At 36.3% G+C, this 20,054-nt stretch overlaps 1 protein-coding gene across 1 annotated transcript in view; it reads right to left on the bottom strand.

The window, feature by feature from the left end:
• Pard3b (par-3 family cell polarity regulator beta) overlaps positions 1-20,054 on the bottom strand; it is a 951,194-nt gene that overhangs the window by 356,204 nt on the left and 574,936 nt on the right. The window contains exon 17 of the mRNA XM_028765737.1: positions 3,688-3,732. Within this exon, the coding sequence (XP_028621570.1) occupies positions 3,688-3,732 (45 nt within the window). The remainder of the gene's footprint in view (positions 1-3,687; positions 3,733-20,054) is intronic.

Raw genomic sequence — 20,054 nt, 5'->3', positions numbered from 1 at the left:
GTGGGGCCATGTATTTGAGAAAGCAAAGGGGAAGGTGATGGAAAGGAATAATAATATAATAATGTTTTAATTGTAAAAAATAATAATAAAATTAGTTTTCTTGGTTAAATATATTTTTCTGCCTTGCATTTCTAGTGTGTGAACATTGTTCAATTCCTGAGATATAGAAAGACATGAAACTATTTTTCAAAGCTTACTAGAACTTGTGCTGCTTTTTTAAAAAGGAACAAAACAAGAGCTATTTTATTTCTAACTTCTCTGAGTGGGCCTTTCCATTCTGTAGACATAAAGATCTCCCTTATATGGAGACTATCCCAAAAGATTAAAAATCTCACTGTGGTAATGATGGGGTGGAATGTAGTTGTTATGGGAATCTCAAGAATAGTGTGTGGATTCCAGAAGGGGTGAAGGGAATCACCACTTTGAGCCAGGAATTATAGAAAGATTTATCTTACCTGGTCCTTTGATATGATTTTAGCCCTGAAGCCTCAACCACTTAAAGATTTAGCCAAAGAAAAGGTGCCAAGAATCTTGTCACAAAATTGGGATGCACCCAAGCCAGACCAGCAGATGGAAGTTGGCACAGAATGGCTCTCTACTCACTAAGTAGCTGACTCAGAAGAAAGCTTAACTCAGATGAATTTATTAAATGTTGAATATCCTCCCAAATAAGATGGATGGTAGATTTAAGTCCACAGATACGATTTAATTTACTTTAACTTCCTGATAGTCTTGGATAATGTTAAAGCTGTCCACATTTCTGGAATTAAACAGAAAGCTTCTCTTCTTAGCCAAAAAGATGCTCATCTATTACTTAAGTATTCCGAAGATAGGATTTTGGGAAGGAAAAAAATCATACTTTAACAAAACTTTGAGAGATCATTAGAACATTGCCAGAGGTATGATCATGATCCCTTATAAGGTAACATATAGCCAGACAATAACTTACTGTGTGCCCATAGAAGTTGGACATTACAGATTTTCTATTTATTACCTATCAGTCTATTTATCCATCCATCCATCCATCATCCATCTGTGTATATACCTATCCTCCATCAATTTCTGTATCTCTATATCTATGATCTATCTATCTATCTATCTATCTATCTATCTATCTATCTAACTCTATTTATGTGTCTGTCTGTCTGTCTGTCTAATTGTCTGTCTGTCTGTCCTTTGTCAATTACCTGTCTGGCTATATATAATCTATTTGTTGTAAAACTTTAAATGACTTAACTGGGAGAAATTGTCAGAATTAAAGGAACCCCTTATCTACTTTTGCTCACATATCACCACCACTTCTACCACCAACATCCTACGAGAAGCCCTTCTACATCAGTGGTTCTCAACTTTTCTTTTTTGTTTGTTTTTTTTTTGTTTTTTGTTTTCTTTTTCTTTTCTTTTTTTTTCTTTTCTTTTTTTTTTTTGGTTTTTTGAGACAGGGTTTCTCTGTGTAGCCCTGGCTGTCCTGGAACTCACTCTGTAGACCAGGCTGGCCTCGATCTCAGAAATCCGCCTGCCTCTGCCTTCCAAGTGCTGGGATTAAAGGCATGCGCCACCACCGCCCGGCGGTTCTCAGCGTTTCTAATGCTGCAGATATTTAACACCATTTGTCAGGTTGTGGTGAATACCAATCATAAAATTCTTTTCATTGCTACTTTACAACTGTAATTTTGCTACTGCTATGAATCATAATGTAAATATCTGATGCATGGGATATATGACATGATCCACTAAGGGGTTATGACCTACAGGCTAAGAACCCCTGCTCTAAATGAATACATATGGGAGCTGAGTTTTTATATGAGAGATGAGTACCTGAAGGAAACCATATTTAAGGTTATTTTTCAAAAACACACATGTAGACAACTGGTAGAGGGTACATTCTTAGAACACGAACTTTCGTAAACTTAGCCCCGTATTTTTCTGTAATGATGCTCTGTACTTTCTCAGGACTATCTCTAATGTTGTATAGGATGCACCTGTTACCTGTAACCCATCACTTGGTAATTATAGGTGTTTTTTTTAACCCTCTTCACTTATGTCATGTTTGCTGTAAAGTTATCAAATATCTTATCTGCCTTAATCTTTAATTGGTTGATGCCTCACAGCTGAAATATAATCAAACTGAATCAGGTATAATCAAGTTGAATTTTTTTCCATTCCACATAGATGCACAGATGCCCAACAATGAACTGTATGATACAGTGATTGTTTAGAAGGTCTCGAGATATAAGAATAATGATAGTTGTAGTGGCAATATATTAGAAACAAATCTTTATATCATTTAGTGTATTTTAACACTATGTTTCATATAGAATAAAGCTTGCTGGTACTACTTCCATCTGCTGCCTGAGGTGAAGTTATCATGTGGACTGCCAGCTATGAAATTCTGCCAATTTTGAATTTTCCGAAAATCTGCAAGGTTATTATTTCAAGTTGTGTAGAGTAGTTCTTCATAAATATTTATTCCACATTAGATAAAAGCCAACATTTTTATTATAGCAATAAGCTAAGATGATATTTTCAGCTGAAAGAGTGACAGTAAGTTTTGATTACCATCAAGAAGTGATTTTTTTTTTCGAAAGCTGAAATTAAAGTAAGATTGCAAGTTGTGGCAATAGCCAGAAAGCTTATTATTTGCTCATTTTCACAAATCCAATTTATAAACATTCTTAATAAACCACAATGTGTTTTTGTTCATAGTGTCTAACTACTTGGGCTCTTTATTAGGAAGAAAGGGAGGAGAAGCCCAAGAGTATGAACCTACAAGCTGTCCCCTGCTGCAGTCACTAGAAAATCTAGAGAAAGGGAAAAAGAAAAAAAAATCATAATCTTGTTCTGCCTTGGAACATGACAAAATTAATGAGGCATCAAGATTACTTCCTGCTGTAAAGGTAATTGGCACACAAACACAGCAATGGGGAGAATTCTTTGTTTCAGCATTGGAGGAATGCCAACCACCCAGAGCCCTCTGTAGAGTCGCAGGCCTGAGTCAAATGGATATTTTTCTACAAAATGAAGCACTCCTAAAGGTAGGGTGTTACTGCAGTATTTAGTATCTTATTAGCTTTATGTATTTGCAAATAATGTGTGTTGATGATGCTGAAAGAAGGGAGGCCACTAGAAAGAGAAGGGAAGGCTTGGGATTGGTCCACAAAGGTGCCTCATTGGGATAGACTAAGACCTAGGTGACTTCTCAAGAGAACAGCATGGGAGCTCATTTGAGAGGAAGAAGAAGAATACAGCCATCTCTGGCACAGTCCCTTCTGGTGACAGGCAATATTACCCATGTCTTTTTTTAATTTTTTTTCCCTGAGAAATGATCACATCTTTCTTTGATATTCTCTGTCCTCCAGTTTAAATATGTAATTCATGTAGGAAAAATTTCCAAACTTTCTTAGCTTTTCCTTTTCAACTTTTTGTTTCTTGAAAGTGTTTATCTAGCATATATGTTTAAGACTTTGGGTTTTATGATGATTTGGAAACCTTTCTTCTCTCAAACATTTTGAGTCAGCACACATTATGCCATTATGCACAAAGCCAAGCGATAATTCATCTTTGTGGAAGACAGAGACATCTCATGTATTAATTAGAAAGCCTTTCACTGGCTGGTGCACAGAAACAGGATCCAAATACAGCCAGTGATTTCCAGGAAGAGAAAGCCAGTTACAAGGAATTTCTTACCTGATCTACGATCAGCCAATGACTGAACTTTGCTTTCATCTGGCACTGAGGAGAAGAAATAAAAGAGACAAAGATTAGAACCTGCCTGCAAATCTGACATTTTAAAACAATACATTAATATAGATTCACAACAAATTAAATCTTTTATTGCAAAGATTTGAGATTTGTTTTCTTCCAGCCTATCCTGGGGTGCCTCAATTGTATCTACAAGCATTTTATAGTCAACTATGGAGAGCTATGTTTGTTAGGCCTTCTATGAATGTAACACTTATTTTAAAAATGTCATTACTTGTAGTTCTTTTAACTGGGTTCTTTCTTTGATGTCTGTAAGAGAAGAATTGAATTCAATGTCCTAAGAACATAGATAATAAAGCTCCTTGAGCATTAAAGCAATACATATGTACATATTCAAGACTCAAGGACCAGACTTCTATATCTGGTCAAAATAGAGAAAAGGGAAAGATTTATATTTTCCTAATAAAGAGAGGACAAAATTTGTAATAATAGTATTCAACAAAGTAGACATTAGGTCACAAAGGACAGATTTATAAGGATGGAAAACAAATATAGTCAATGCTATGACAGTCCCAGCTTTCAGTCTAGACAGCTTCCTGGAGATTGTGCAGAAAGATGATACAGGACAGAATCCAGTGATGTTCCTTGCAATAAAGGATGCTACATGATATTCAGAGAAGCCAATGCATATGGAGTTTATAGAACATGGAACCAGCTTACAATTTTTTTCTGATATCATCAGAGATGATTCTCTCCCCCTATATCCCTAAGACCTAGAAAACCAATGCTAAATAGAAAGAAAATATTTGAAGTTCACACAGAGATGAAAATGATGCCCACTCCCAGCAGTTGAAGTGGCAAGCAGACAGTTTACTTAAAAATGATGATGGGTCATGCATCAATAGTGTGGAAGAATTAGGTCAAAATTTACACAGCTGTCAAATATGGGGGAAAAATAACCCTCTGAAAGGGCTCAGGTTAGTAAAGCTTTAAAACACAGAAAACTCATATGCATGGCCTAACAGTTGAATTTTAAAATAAGTTTGTATATAAAATTTTCCATCAAAGAATACTCAAGGACTTGGCCACATCACATGTGAATTTTATCAAACATTTAAATAAATCATATGGATTCTACAAAAGCCCTAATAGAGAACACAGAAAGGATTCCCACTGTGTCACAGAAGGCTATTGTTAAACTGATATTAATATCAGGAAAAGACAGTATATGAAAACCACTAATCAATATGTCCCATGAACACATTCTTAAACAACTCTCTGAGGATGACCACACTGGTCCACAACAATTGCTGTACATTTATTCACCATTTACTAATGTCCATGCTGGTCAATATACCACTGGTGCTCAAGGATTGATACAAGATAAGGGAAGCTTGAAAACTAGCAAGACCACCTCCATCTTGACTATGGCATCTATCTCTTCCCTCTGCCCACAACTTCAGTCCTATTAACATAATCAACCACTCCCCTGCCATCTTTTCTTGGCTATCTCTTTATGTTGGAACTAACAGCACTGTTTACTTATGAGGATCCCGTGACTGTGTAAAGATCATGTCATACTTTTAGTTGTATTTACAGTTGAGTGGTAAGTCTAATAATATTCATCAGGTACTGACAGTCAAGGTGTTTTCTTGTTGTCCCAAAAACTATGCACAGTAGAATCTGCAGTTTGAGCAGAAAAATACTACAATTCAATTATCCTGATAATTTAAATAACAACAGTAGCTGGTATAACTGAGTACTTGTAATACACAGATTCTATGTATTTTAAACCTATTTAATTATTTTAACCTTCACAATACTCTGGGAAGACAAGCATCATAATCTTCAAGTCTCATACAAAGACAATGGCTTCCTTCTCATTAGCAGAAACAACAGAGGTGAAATGACAGTCTTAGCTGCTCATTTGTATAAATGACAATCACAGAAAATTTGCAAGCTGAGGAATTTTAAAAACTAACAGTGACACAAATTAAGTATAGGAAAACATTTTAAACAATTCTATACTAGAAATCTAGTATTCTTTTCATTTGAATTTATGATATTAGATAGAAATCTGGGCTAGGTAAAAGGTCCATTGTTGTAATACTACAATATTGGAGACAGAGGCAAAATTATTTGGACAAGTTTAAGCCTGCCTTGGACTAAACAGAAAGATTCGCCAAAAAAAAATTTTTTTTGCAAACCAATATAAATGATGTTGGCTATAATATTATAATGATATATTTTATAATATATAGATATATAATTATACAATGTGCAAATATTATATAACTATAATTATATATTATGTAATATAGTATTTAAAAATAAAAATTTATAAAGTACATTTTTATAATTGTGGTGGTTTGCATATGCTTCACTCAAGGAGTAGTGTTGTTGGATGGGGGTGGACTTTAAGACCCTCCTCCTAGCTGCCTGAGGAAAGTCTGCTCCTGGCTTCCTTTGGATGAAGATGTAGAACTCCAAGCTCCTTTTCCAGCATCATGTGCTGCCATACTTTCTCCTCTGGTGATAATGGACTGAACCTCTGAACCTGTAAGCCAGCCCCAATTAAATGTTTATCCCTTATCAGAGTTGCCTTGGTCATGGTGTCTGTTCACAGCAGTAAAACCTGAACTAAGACAATAATTAAATTTATAATTTAGCATGCTGGAAATTTAAATTCAAATGTATTCAACATAAATTATTTATTCTCACTTAACATAAAAGAAGTCATTTTGAGAGTTAGGAATCTAGCTTAGAAACTTAAGTACAAAAGTTTCAAAAGGAATTTCCATAAGTGACCTAAGAGTCATTTTAACTTTGCGTGCTTCAGTTCACTACTATAAAGTGAGTGAGACACTGGTACCACACTGGTTTGTGGTGACGATGGTAGTTAGTACACATAAGGTAAGTACATGCTAAATGCTTGGAAGGTCACTCAGTGGGCACATAGAAAACCTTAGCTATGGTCATTATTAATGAGGAACTTCACAGAAAGGCAGAAATATGAGTGGCGGTAACTGAACAGGTGTGGCTCAACTGCCACTGTTACCCTGAAAGTAACTAACTGACTAAGAGCTTGCTAACTCCATGCTAAGAACAGAGAGACAAGCAGCACACAGGAAATTATGGGAGATTAAAAAAATCATTAAAAATTACTCAGCCCAGATCTAGGTAAGACTTTGCTAGCGAGGCTGTTGAGAGTTGTGAGACGTGAATTTGGTGGCAATGGTGTTGATGACTGTACTTTCTTAGGACTGTAAAGAGATATAGAAAGAATAACTGAGAACACATCGGACTTTGGCAGAGCAGGGCTTTTATGGGCTATCTGAGTGATGCACTCTAGATCCACTGTGTATGATTCGTTTTGCTTTTGGAAGAAGTGTACTAAAAATACAGTTGAGCAAAGGGTCGCTTCTGCCTAGTTTGTCTTTTTTTTTTAATCTAAATATTGCAAATTTCCTAGGCATACTAGGTTTTAAGGAACTTTTTAACTTTTTGGCTGAATAATGTCTATTATCCCAAGTGGGAATACTTATCATTATCTTAATTGACAAGTTGAAATTTCTTTAGAACACTGAAATAAACTATTTTAAAAAACAGTGTGGAAAATCCAAGTGGGTGACAGGCACAAAAATTAGGAGTCTTTCTCCAGAATATTCTCTGGCACAGATGCCTATCTTTAGGATCAACGGCAAATGAACAAACATAATGGAAAAGAGAGGGTGTGCTAATGACTTCATTAATAGAACACATTTTATTTAAAAGGTTAAATTTGGAACAATCATCTTTTATGCCCATGCTTAGTGCTGGGAAGCAATTTAAATAACAGTGGCAAATGAGAAAATGAGGGAAAATTACACACACCACCAATTTTTAAAATGGCAAGTATTATAATTAATACCCAACTTCCTTTATAACCCACATCACCTTAGAGCAACTATTAGTTATCTCTTGGGACTGGAGCTTAAGTGTAGTTGTTTCATTGCATTATATTGAGATAGTGCAGAGAGTGAAATGGTAGCAACATGGTTCACAATAAGTCTGTACTTTTAAATAAAAGGCTTGTATAAGAAACTGAAAACGAAGTGGGCCTCATGCAAGGAAGGTCTTCTATTTCAAGACAGCAAAGAAGACAAAGCATCATGGAACGGGGTGCCAATGGGGGAAGACCCTTATGGTTTTACATTCAGGTTCTGATGGAAGGTTGCTTTACATTTCTTTCTTCATAAAGTTTCTGGAGTTCATTGTGTTGGCTTCCTTAACCTTCAGTTTTACACAAGGACTGCACCTATTTGCTCTTGGGTATATTTGAGGAATATTCTAGCAGTTGAAGGGATATGAATGAAATGTTGAGTCCTTTTGTAGACGTAATTCAAAGGCATTTGCACTTACAACCACTGTTCTTATTGTAGCCATTATTAAAAGCTAGAAGAGATCATGGAGTTGCCTTTTTTGAGATTTCTCTGGCTTTATTTAGCTAATATGATTTCTATACTAACTTGTTTCCTGACACTCAACACAAGATCGATGAACACTATTTGGCTTGATTACCACAGGTACTTAATAAAAAGGACACTATTTGGTTTGAATGTTTGCTAATTTCCTACTGTGTCCTCAGACTCGCATGGGGAACATGGGGAACTCATGATGGTCCATGTTTCTAATTCTTGCTAAGTCTTTGAAGTCTAAGTCTATGGAGAGTGCCCAACCACAGAGAACACACATTTTAAGAAAGCACAAACACACAGCATTTTTCTTTTCACTTAATTTCCACCAGGTTCATTGTTAAAATTCAGAGAAGGAAAATATGGAGGGAAAAAAAAAACCTATGATCAAGATGGCATTCTCCAAACTTGTAAGCAGCAGACATTAAAGTGCACATAATATGCATGCATGTTGGCTCCCAGTAGGGTGCATTTTTATTAATACAGTGCTTGCTTAAAGTGTTTTATTCTTTTGTCAGGCCTTCTTACATACTTCAAATGCCTTCTCACTAGGGGAAAACAATCCCCTTGCTTATTGATAGCATTTGACACGCATTCTATAACATAAGTGACTATTAGGGACTTCACTTGCTTAATAAAAATTTGCAGAACAGTGGCAGATTTGGTGAGTTAATGGGCCCCATATGCTCTTCTTAGCTGACAGGATATGGTATATTGCTAACACACACAAATCTCTTCAGATAAAAATTGCCATCAGCTACACTTATTCTTTTTGAGAATGCCAACAGCATGTCTTGAATGGGAATATGCAAATGTGTTCAGATTCCCACTCCTTCAGAGGGAGATACTTTGAGGCAAAAGAAACACTCTAAAATATGATGTTGTGCTTGCTTTTTATACAGATAGCCTGATTTCACTTACTTTGTTATCTTAATATCTTTAACATAATTGAGACAACAATCCTGGAGCTGTTGTCTGCCATAATGAAGATATTTCTTCAAATTAGACTATAAATACTACTCTTTAGATCATTTTCTAGAGTAGCAAGTAATTCCTTTGTGGTTAATAAATTTGTTTCCAAGAGTTATCCCATCAGAACTTAAAATTGATGTAATTGCCAATATTAGAAATCAATTTTCCTCTCCTTTAGCAGATCAATTTCTGTGCCAGTGATGAATTTCCAGAATTTGCAAGGAATGTAAACCTGATACTAGTTGTAAATTAAGTTCTCTTCTCGGCAACCATGAACTATTACTTCCTTAATTTATAGTGTTTTTTTATGTCAGTGACTATTTGGCATATCGTTTCTCTGAACAGACTTTCTTGAGTTTTCAGCACCTTGGATTTTTAATGTGTTGAAAAGTTATTCCATGTTCTGAAACACACACACACAAACACACCCCCACACCCCCACCCCCACACACATACATATATACACAAGAACACACACTTATATACACACATACGCACATCACATACACACATACATGCACATTCATATGTACATATGTACATGCACATATACATCCACATAAACATACACACACAAACTAAAACAAGGGTTTTGCTGAAAAGGAGGTTATAGAGCCAGCAGGAGATGCCCATGGTCATCACATTGTCTCTCAGAAGCCTACCAAAACAGAGGAGACATTCCTCCTCAGACAATAAGTTAACCAAGCTTAGCAGACCAAGTTTTTCTTCCAATATCATGCTATATTGTTATTCCATGGTGATATAGGATAAAAGCAGAGGCTCATGTCCCTCAGTCATATCAGACTTTCCATATGTTCTTAACTCTTCAGTGAGATCTTCAAAAAGTCTTTCTCCTTCTATAAACTTTACAAAGCTTAAACCATATGAGGAAAACCTTAATTTTCATATTTTCCTATTATTGTTTTTAAGTCATTAAAAATACTGAAAAAATCTCTTTTAAATTCAGTAGTAGAATTTATTTAATACACACTAGTTTTCTCAAAATATCAGAAGATGACACTTGTGGCCCAATACAGAAATCCGAATGTGCCATACAATAAAGTGAGTTTAAGAAGAAAGAAGGGAGTGCTCCGGGAACCATGAGGAGGCAGAAAGACATGGGGTTCATAAAGCCGATGCAGGCTTTCTGTGCGTGGACACTGGATCTAAGGTGCTCACAGATGAATCTTAGCACTCAGGACACCTTTACTCACAGGGCAGGGAGTAGCCAGCATGGGAGGGAGGAGGCACTCCAGCTCGAAGCTTGCTCATACTTGGATTGTGATGCTAATACAGGCGAAGGGGCGAACTAATTACTGAGCTAGTATTTTTAATTGTTGTTTTGTTTTTTAAATAATTAATTTTAGGTAAAATGTAAATCATTCTTCATAGGATGAGACTAGGTGAAAAACACAAACTCATTGTCATAGAACTTCTAATTATAACTGTGATTCAGATATTATTGCCACTTCTGCCTGTATACTTCAGTAAGTCCCAAAGATATTTCCAATAGGTCCTGCAACTTGATGCATCAATATGATATACAAATAGTACCTGCTGTTGGATCCACATAGTAAAACCCATCACTCCCTACTTCAGGCCCCTAGCATCTTATATATACTCATGAATATTTACTTAGTGAGTGAAATAACTGTAATAATAAAGAAAGGACAGCATTTTGGATTTGTCTATTCATCAAACATTTGTAAATTAATGAATGAAGCAGTTGTTCATTGTGGTATATTCATTCTCTCTTTCTCTCTACCCCCTGTCTCTCTCTCATTCTTTACATACACACACACACACACACACACACACACACACACACACACCACACACACACACACACACACACACACACACCATAATGCAGATACATTCTGCAAAAATCTTATGGCACAATCTGCAGACAAACTTCTGGCAAGGAAGGATAGGAGAAGATGATTGGAATCTAATTCTGGTATGGATTGCACTAGGCCAAAACGGGATAGAACTGTTTAGAATAAACATAAATTTTACATTTTCTGTAGCGAATGGAAGAATTGCAGAAAAGTGAATGATTGGTAAGCTGGTCATACTCTTGTCCTTCTCGAGAACTGAGTCTGGTGTGACTGATCCCTGGGGTACTGGTTCCTATATTTGGCTTATTGGCACTAATCACACTTGTTTGTCACAGGATATGACACTTGAAATAGCAGTTCTCTTTGCTTATAGAAAATAGCACATTATACTTCCAACATACTATATTTCTAAAACTCTGAAGACTTGGTACAATAAGCTTTCCTTTCAATATGCAAATATCAGAATTTTCTCAAGCTGTGCAAAATAAATAAATCTTCTCTGTTACAGGATATCCAGAAACATACAACAAAAACAGTAGACTTAAATTTTGTTTTTATTAAATATGGGAGAACTAAAAAGTATGACATGCATATAGCAATAATGTATATTGTCTATGTATCAACTATATTATTATTTTAATATGTTTTAATTATTAATTTATGGTGGCTGTCATTTTTTTACTTCTTAAGAAATGATTTATTTATTTTATGTATGTGAGTACATAGTTGCTGTCTTCAGACACACCAGAAGAGGTCATCGGATCCCATTATAGATGGTTCCAAGCCACCAGGTGGTTGCTGGGAATTGAACTCAGAACCTTTGGAAGAGTAGTCAGTGTTCTTAACTGCTGAGCCATCTCAGCAGCTCCCACTTTTTTACTTTTTTTATATTTGAGATTATAACATAATTACATTTCTGCCTTTCCTCCTCCCAAGTCCTCTTACAAGCCTTCCTTGGTTTTTCAAATGTGCAATTTCTCTCTCTTTTTATTAATCATTATTTCACACACCCTACAATTCTAGAATACATGTTCTGTTTTGTTTTGTTTTTAAGCTTCATAGTTGTTCTCTAGGTATCCAGCCTGGTCAGAGTTGAGCACAATATTGAATTTTGCATTTTTGTGATTCTTTTGCTTCTATATAGTTATACAATATGTTTGAATTTATATTGTTCATTAGACAATGTCAATTTTTTCCTGAAGTTAATGATATAATATTTTTTAGCCTGTTTGTAGGTGACTTATATTGAAAGACTAACACTGCATTCCTTGGGTAACCCAAGTCATGATATGCTGTTTTGTAGACATATTGTTGGCTATAATTTTTCAAAATTGTAAAAATGATTCTGTGGCAATTTATGAAGGTTATGAGTCTATTGCATTCTTTTTATTTATTTATTTTACAGTGTCTATATCTTATATTTATATTATAGAAAAGCTGGCTTCAGGAATTGAGCTAGGAATTATTCCTTCTTTACTTATCTGAAGTTTCTTCAGATTTGCTATCATCTTATCAAGCATTTGACTTCACAGAAAGCCATCAGGGCTAGAGGTTCTGTCAGAGAAACCACTCCACCATAATTACATTTCTTTAAGAGCTATAGAGCTACTCAGACTCTTGATTTCTTCTTGTAAATGCCTGATAGTTTGACTCTTTCAAAAATTTAACAATCTTAGTTGTCAAAATTATTGCTCATAATATTGGTTTAATATCTGTTCAATATCAATAAAATGCATAGTGAACTCTCCTTCTCCATCCTCAGAATATTCATGTTTTTATTCTATATTCACCAATTATGTCAATGAATTATCATTTTATTGTTCTTATCCAATGTTTTCATTCTATCTGGTATTATTTTTTTACACCTAAGAGACTCAACTTCAATATTTCATATAAGAAACTTGGTAGCTCCCAGCCAACCATTGGACTGAGCCCAGGAACTCCAATGGAAGAGCTAAGGGAAATGACTGATGGAGCTGACGGGTATTGCAACCCCATAGGAAGAACAACCTTGTCAACTAACTGGACCACCTAGAGCTCCCAGGGACTAAACCACCAATCAAAAATTACACATGGAGGGATCCATAACTCCAGATACATATGCACCAGAAGATGGCCTTATCTGGCATCAGTGGGAAGGGAGGCCCTTGGTCCTGTGAAGGCTTGATGACTGAGCATAGGGGGATGCTAGAGGGGTAAGGTGGGAGTGGGGGAGTGGGTGGAGGAGCACCCTCAGAGATTAATAAAAAAAATGAAATAATGTGAGTGAAAAACCATAAAAAAGAAAAGAAAAAAGAAAAAAGAAAGAAATTTAGTATCAATGAATTCTTTTAGGTTTTGCATGTCTAGAAAATAATTTGTTTTGCTCTTGGTTCTAAATGATAGTTTTTGTGGGTAAAGAATTCTAGTTTGGTGAAAGGCTGGATTTTCTTTTAGTGGATTGGTCATCCTCAGATTCTCTGATGTGAGCAGCTGGATTATAATGGGTCTTGGTATCGTTTTCTTATTTATTTGTTTATGCATGACATGTGCTTCCTTATTAAGATCTTAAGTTTGTAATTTTAATTCTACTTGGAAAAAATTTTGTTCCTTGGGCTTTTTATATAGCTCTTTCTCTTGTTTGGCAAATTTAACAATGAGCGCATTAAGTCACCTGACATTGTCCTGTAGTCACTAGCACTTTGGTGCTATTGTGCATCTTGTTTTCTGCAATGCTGAATATGAAGTTAGATCTAGCCAATGGCATAGCAGAAGAGAAACTGAACCTATGGAAGTTACATTTGTCTTTTCATACGTACTATTTATCAATATCTTCATAGATATATTTTTCATATGTATTTAATAGGTTGAGTCTATGTTTTTTTTTAAATTTATAAACAAATGCTCATACATTTTAAAGGCCCTGTCTGCTGATTTTAATATATATGTCAGCTGTGGATTTAGTTGTTTATTTTCTCATTATGTTCATGCTTTTATATGTCCTTGTATGTGTATTGATCTTTTGTGAATGCTGGATAGTATAAATTTTATATTGTTGGGTGCTTGATATTATTTTTATAATTTAAAAGACACCCACAGGACACAGTTATGTTGCTTTGGGAGAATTGATCCTTCTGGACTTTGCTTTTAAGATTGTTTTTAGCAGTGCCACAGCTGCATTAATCTAGGCAGATGAGATCTTGTCTTCACAACAGCATCCTTATGCACACATGTCTGTGACTACATGGGCTTTGAGGACAGAAAATATTTCCAAGTCTGTGTGAGCTCTCCACATTGTTTTGGGGATCATTTTGAGCTGACTTGATAGTTCCTTTGCATGCACCCCCTAAGCATGACACTCTCCAATGTTGGGGAGAGACTGCAAATGTATCTGGACTTCTGTCTCTTCTCACCACTCTGATATTCTGTTCTATATACCCCAAGCACCCTTCTTTTTCTAGATTCTCAGCTCCAGCTCCTTATCTGAACTACTAAAAGTCATGATGAGAACAGGATAATGGTCTATAGTGTGATACTTGTTGATGTTGATGAATTAAGCTTTAAAATAATTTAATATACTTAATATACTAAAACACCACTGTCTTCATGTAACCATCTTAACCCCCAGAGCTAATACCATCAAAGCCATCTCAGCAATTATAATCAAAAGCCAAGCACAGAGGATGCTGAGCTGAGACCCTGACTCCTGACGAAGAATTTGTATTATCACCCCACTTCTGCCATACACAGGGGTGCTATAAACAATGATGAGAACAGGTGACGTTTGCTTGGCTATTCTAAGTACTGAAGCACAGAGAGAATGCATCTGAGCTGGTGAATATCTAGATGCAGGACTGGTCATATGCTGTCTCTGTCACCAGCAGTTACAGAGGCCAGCTGTCCAAGTCTTCCAAAGATCCTCATCTCTTGACTCGGACTTTCAATAAACTATGGTTGAACTTGTATAGTTGCCATCAACTTACCCTGAGCTTACCTCCACTTCCCTAGTCTACCACATATATTACTGATTAATTCACATTGATGTAAATAACATTTCTGTCATCTTTCTTTGTACCTCAGTTCTTCACTAATATTCTACTGCCTGGAAAAACATAATCTCTTTCAAGATTTAAATCTTCCATCTTACTCTTAATACTTCATTTCACTCATCATTTAGTGAATCTAATACGGCAGCCTTCACTTCTCAGTAGTTTTATGTTTTAGGGAACTGCCTCACAATCCACATGCATCGTTACTATTCCTCTTCCCAAGCTAATTCCTCACTGGAGTCTTCTCGCCTTCTTCCATCTCAGTCTTTCCTAACCAGGAACACATTAGATTTGCTTCCAAACATAGGTACCACTTTCAAGTTTACAAAATATAATGTTTAGGTCACCTTAACAGAAGAAAATAATATTTTCTCATTGTCATGTGTTAAAAAGCTGTAGTTTAGATATGTCTTTAATGTGAGTGTTATGGAGTCTCTGCTTTATCTGTTTAAACCAATCTACATCAAGTATCAGATTCCTTAGAGCAGTTGTTCTCAAACTTTCCTGTGACCCTGTAATATAGTTCCTCACATTGTGGTGAGCTCAACCATAAAATTACTTTTGTTGCTACGTCATAACTGCAATTTTGCTGCTGTTATGAATTGGAAAGTAAATATCTGTGTTTTCCAGTGGTCTTAGATGACCCCTGTGAAAGGGTCGTTATACCTCCAAATGAGTCGGCACCCGCAGGTTGAGAACCACTGCCTTATAGCAATCGTCTTACTCTGTGCATTCCTTACAGTTGCCAGCACTGGACTCTTGATTTTATCCAAAATATAAAAACTCCCATCAATTCTAGATTTTTGAAATATTTTCAATTACATGAAGATGATACTCATTTCAACTCCAAGATTAAGGGCACAAGTCACACAACATCCAGCTACCATTCACTATTGAGCAATGAAAAACATTCCTCATTCTATTATTGAAAACCATTTCCACTTCCATTCATCTAGTTCATCCTTTAGGAAGTATACAGAGGCAGATGATAACTGCATTTACAAACTTAAGTTACAGGAATTGTAAGCAGCTCAACGCATATAATACTATTTAATTATTAGGAAAAGTCTGAAAGGGCAGTATCATTTTATAGAGGAGAGAATGGAGTCGAAGGAGGGTTGTGTTCCAAACTTTATAAACAGAAAGCTGAAAGCAGAATGACTCCTGGCTTCAGAGCATAAATTCTTTTTGATTTTTGTTTGTTTGTTTGTTTGTTTGTTTTTCGAGACGGTTTCTCTGCATAGTCCTGGCTGTCCTGGAACTCACTCTGTAGACCAGGCTGGCCTCGAACTCAGAAATCCACCTGCCTCTGCCTCCCAAGTGCTGGGATTAAAGGTGTGTGCCACCATTGCCCACCTACGTAAATTCTTGATACTATGTGAGACATAGAGGTAAGATTTTTCTATTGTATTTGCAAAGACTACATATTTCTAGTATTCACTATCTACTAAAATAGATATTATTTCATAATAAGCTGTGTGGCTGAGTACTTAGTGCTGCCTAAAAATACTGGGCTGGATTTCTGGTATGCATTATCATCACAGTTTATGTGGTACTAGCAATCAAACTCAGAGTTGTGTGGCTGACTATAACAACTGGATTACATTCCCATACCTAGAAAATACTAATTTTGATGGTTAAACATGGCATAAGTGATGTAACCCAGAGGAAGAAGAGTAACAAAATGACCACTGATACTCTCATTTACGTGGGCGTATCATAAGATGTGTTTCTCACAAATTTTGAAAATCTTATCAGGAAGTATATAGGCTTCTGTTCATGAGAAATCAGAGAAAAGTCTCAGTTAAATCTCAGAGAATTTATATGGATATGTGGATGAAGCCACAGGGAGAACCACAGATGAATCCAGTATGCTGTATTTTAACTGAAAGACACCATGCTTTGAAAGACAACAGAAGCAGGAACTGGTATAGGATCAGGGCTACTGTTTGAAATGCAGCAGAAGCCACATAATATTGCCTCAGATTCATGTCTCCCTTCCACTCATCACTACCGCAAGCTCTTTAATACAACCTAAGACAGCATTAGCTCACTTGACAGCCAAACAGGGCTACTGCTGGCTCATCAACTGTGCAGTCACATCAAACCCTGGGGTCCTTTTTATATTAACTGCTATTAAACTAGGTCTTCATCTAAAATCTATCTATGAAGAACCAATGTCATACAGTCACATGCTACAGATTAGAACTGAGGGAATCAGCAAGGCAGCTTGCTCCCTGCTCTGTTACTGTTTTGAGCACATACATAATCACAAATCATGTGGTAAGTGATAGCAAACCTATGTGGTCAGCTCCATTTTTCAAAGATATAATAACGCTTAACTCATCTTAGGGGTTCTACACTCTATATAGTTTATATTCAACATGGCATCTACCTTAATTCTTTCTAAACTAAATGAGAAAAAAATGGTTTCATGATTATTCCTGCCCCAAAGCCTTCTAACACTTTCCAACTAATACACACAGACAAGAACTCAAAGATTTACCACAGCTTCTTAGCCTTGCCTAGGCTTGTCACTGTCACCTCTCCAGCTTTATTCAGCTTATCTGTGCATTAGTATACGATCTTCCTGCAGCCCTATGCTCAGCCCAGTTCATTGCACATCCCTCTCCAGAGCTTTGGAATATGCTCGTTCCTCTGGCTACACTGTTATTTTCTTGGACAGTCACTCAGGTCACAATCCCTTTCAATCATATCTGAACACATATGTCCTCATCAGTGAGGCCCTCTCTGGGCACTCTGCATAAAGTTGAGCCTTTCAGTGCCCACTCTCCATTACTCTCGTCTACTCTTGTTCCAGGTTTCATCAAATTCTTCAGCACTAAATCTAATGGCCATGAAAAAATATACACTTTATATACTTCTGTTTTATATACAGAACATTGAACAAGATCTAACGCTCAGTAGGTATTCAGTGGATATTTGTTAAATAAAAAAAATGTATGATCAAATTGAAAGTAGGTAATGAAATAAGTTAAGCCTAGGGATTTGACTTTTTTTTTTTTTTTGAAGATGTTTAGGAAAAGGTGAGGGTATTTTGTAGAGGAAATATGAAAGGCTCCAGTCAGGTTCTACATGAAGACATGGAGCTCTTATTTATGGCTGTGGTATTCAGCAAGACAGGGGGATTCATGGGAGAGCAGGTATAGAGAAAGAAAGAGGCCAGCCATGGAAGACTTCAAAACACACTGATGGATGAGATTCATCTTTATTCTCAGAGGAATGGATTTCTTAAAAAAGTAAAGATGGGGTATGATCTGATTTCTATTTTTTAAAAGACCACCCAGGCTGCAGCATAGAAATTTGACAGGAATGAGACAGGAGGCACTTGCTTCCTTTTATCCATCTAAATACAGGAATTTACATGTATTCCTATTGAAGCTAATCTTCTCTACTGTGGCTCACCAGTTTTCCATATTCAGATCTTTTTGAATCCCAAACCTCTCATTCAGTGTTATTACCACACCATACTGTGTGTTTCCTACAGATCTGACAAGTGAGCTTGCTGTAGCCACAGTATGTGCCAGGCTGACCTGACTGAAAACCAAGCCAGGTGCTTTGCATGTGCATTGTGAGATGGTTGCCTGGGATTTAGTCTGATTACTCATTGAGCTGCTTAGAAGAAAATGAACTAGCCAGCCCAGCAGGGCAGTGTAACCCATAGACCTCAGAACACAGCTACCCAGGATTTCCATGGTCCTCTCCCTGAGAGCTAACCAACCTTATAAGATGCCAACCCATTTTTTTTTGCATGAATTAAGTTTGGCACCTGGTTTCTGGCTGGGGATTGTATAGCTGCTTCTGTTCTTGGCTACAGTAAATGCTATCAAAAGATTTCTTTTCTGGCATGCATCGAAGTATGTAATGCTGTCTATATTTCTGCCCAGAACCTACTATCATCTGTTTAATATGCAAACTGTGCAGAACCAGGGCTACTAGTGTGTAATAGATTTTGAAAAGTTGTCATCCAGTCTCATTGTTTATTAGAGGTTATTAACTTTGGGGCTTTATGTGCTGCCTCTCCATTTCACAGCACACAACCACTCACTTAAATAGGATGCACAAAATTCTGCACACACTATAGTGAACTCATGTGGTATTTTATGTGGATCTATTAGATGAACTCACTTAAATCAGGCTCCTTTTGCAGAATAGGCAGTTGCAGATACATATTAAATATCCACTATCTTTGGGGGGAAACATTGAGGTATATGAAACATCCAGGATAAGGTTGAGCTAATAGAAAACATAAAATCGAAAACCAGACAATTGCAAGACCCAGAGCCCAAAGTAATCTCATAGGCAGTAAATTCTCCACCATTTTCCTTAGATCAGTGGTTTCCTTGGTGAACTGGAGACTGCTGACCAAGGAAGGGGAAGAGAAAGCAGTTGGTTGTGACAGTGTTCTGTGTCTCTCTCCCTCCCTCTTTTCTTTTCTATCTACACCAAAGAAAATGTTGCTACATAAATCTGAAATGTATATTTATTAAAAATTATTTAGATTAGGGTTGATTGATTTTTTTAAACAATCTTTTTTTAATTCCTCAAATATACAATGAAATAACAATATTTAAAATGAACTCTAAGTATAACAATTGATAATTCTGGCAAGATTTTCAAATTTCAGGTTTTATTTTATACTAGAATCAATAACTTTGGTTGCACCTAATTTTTTTCTGGGATGTGGTGTGTGTGAGTGGGTGTGTATGTGTGTGTGTGTGTGTGTGTGTGTGTGTAGCTTACAGGCTCTATGCCTTGTGTCCATGGTGACAAATAAACAAATTAAATTGGAAAATCCTTGGTACTTTGACCAGAAGAATTATTTCAACAATTAAGGGCATATACATATAAGGCTGAAAATCAAAGTCATTGACAGGCAGAGTCATCTGCTGCTGCCTGCCCACTAGAATGTCTTCTTTTTCCAGGGCTTCTTTCACTGTATCCTCTAATTTGAAAATGCTGTCGTCATTCTCCTAAGGAACTCTGACTGCTAGAACTCTGACTGCTTATCCTTGGCCTCAGTCTAATGACATTAC

This window comes from Grammomys surdaster, unplaced genomic scaffold, assembly GCF_004785775.1.
Source record: "Grammomys surdaster isolate TR1022 unplaced genomic scaffold, NIH_TR_1.0 165, whole genome shotgun sequence".
Taxonomy (NCBI): domain Eukaryota; kingdom Metazoa; phylum Chordata; class Mammalia; order Rodentia; family Muridae; genus Grammomys; species Grammomys surdaster.
Note: the sequence above shows the minus strand (reverse complement) of the source record. Positions and strands in the feature narration are given on the sequence as shown.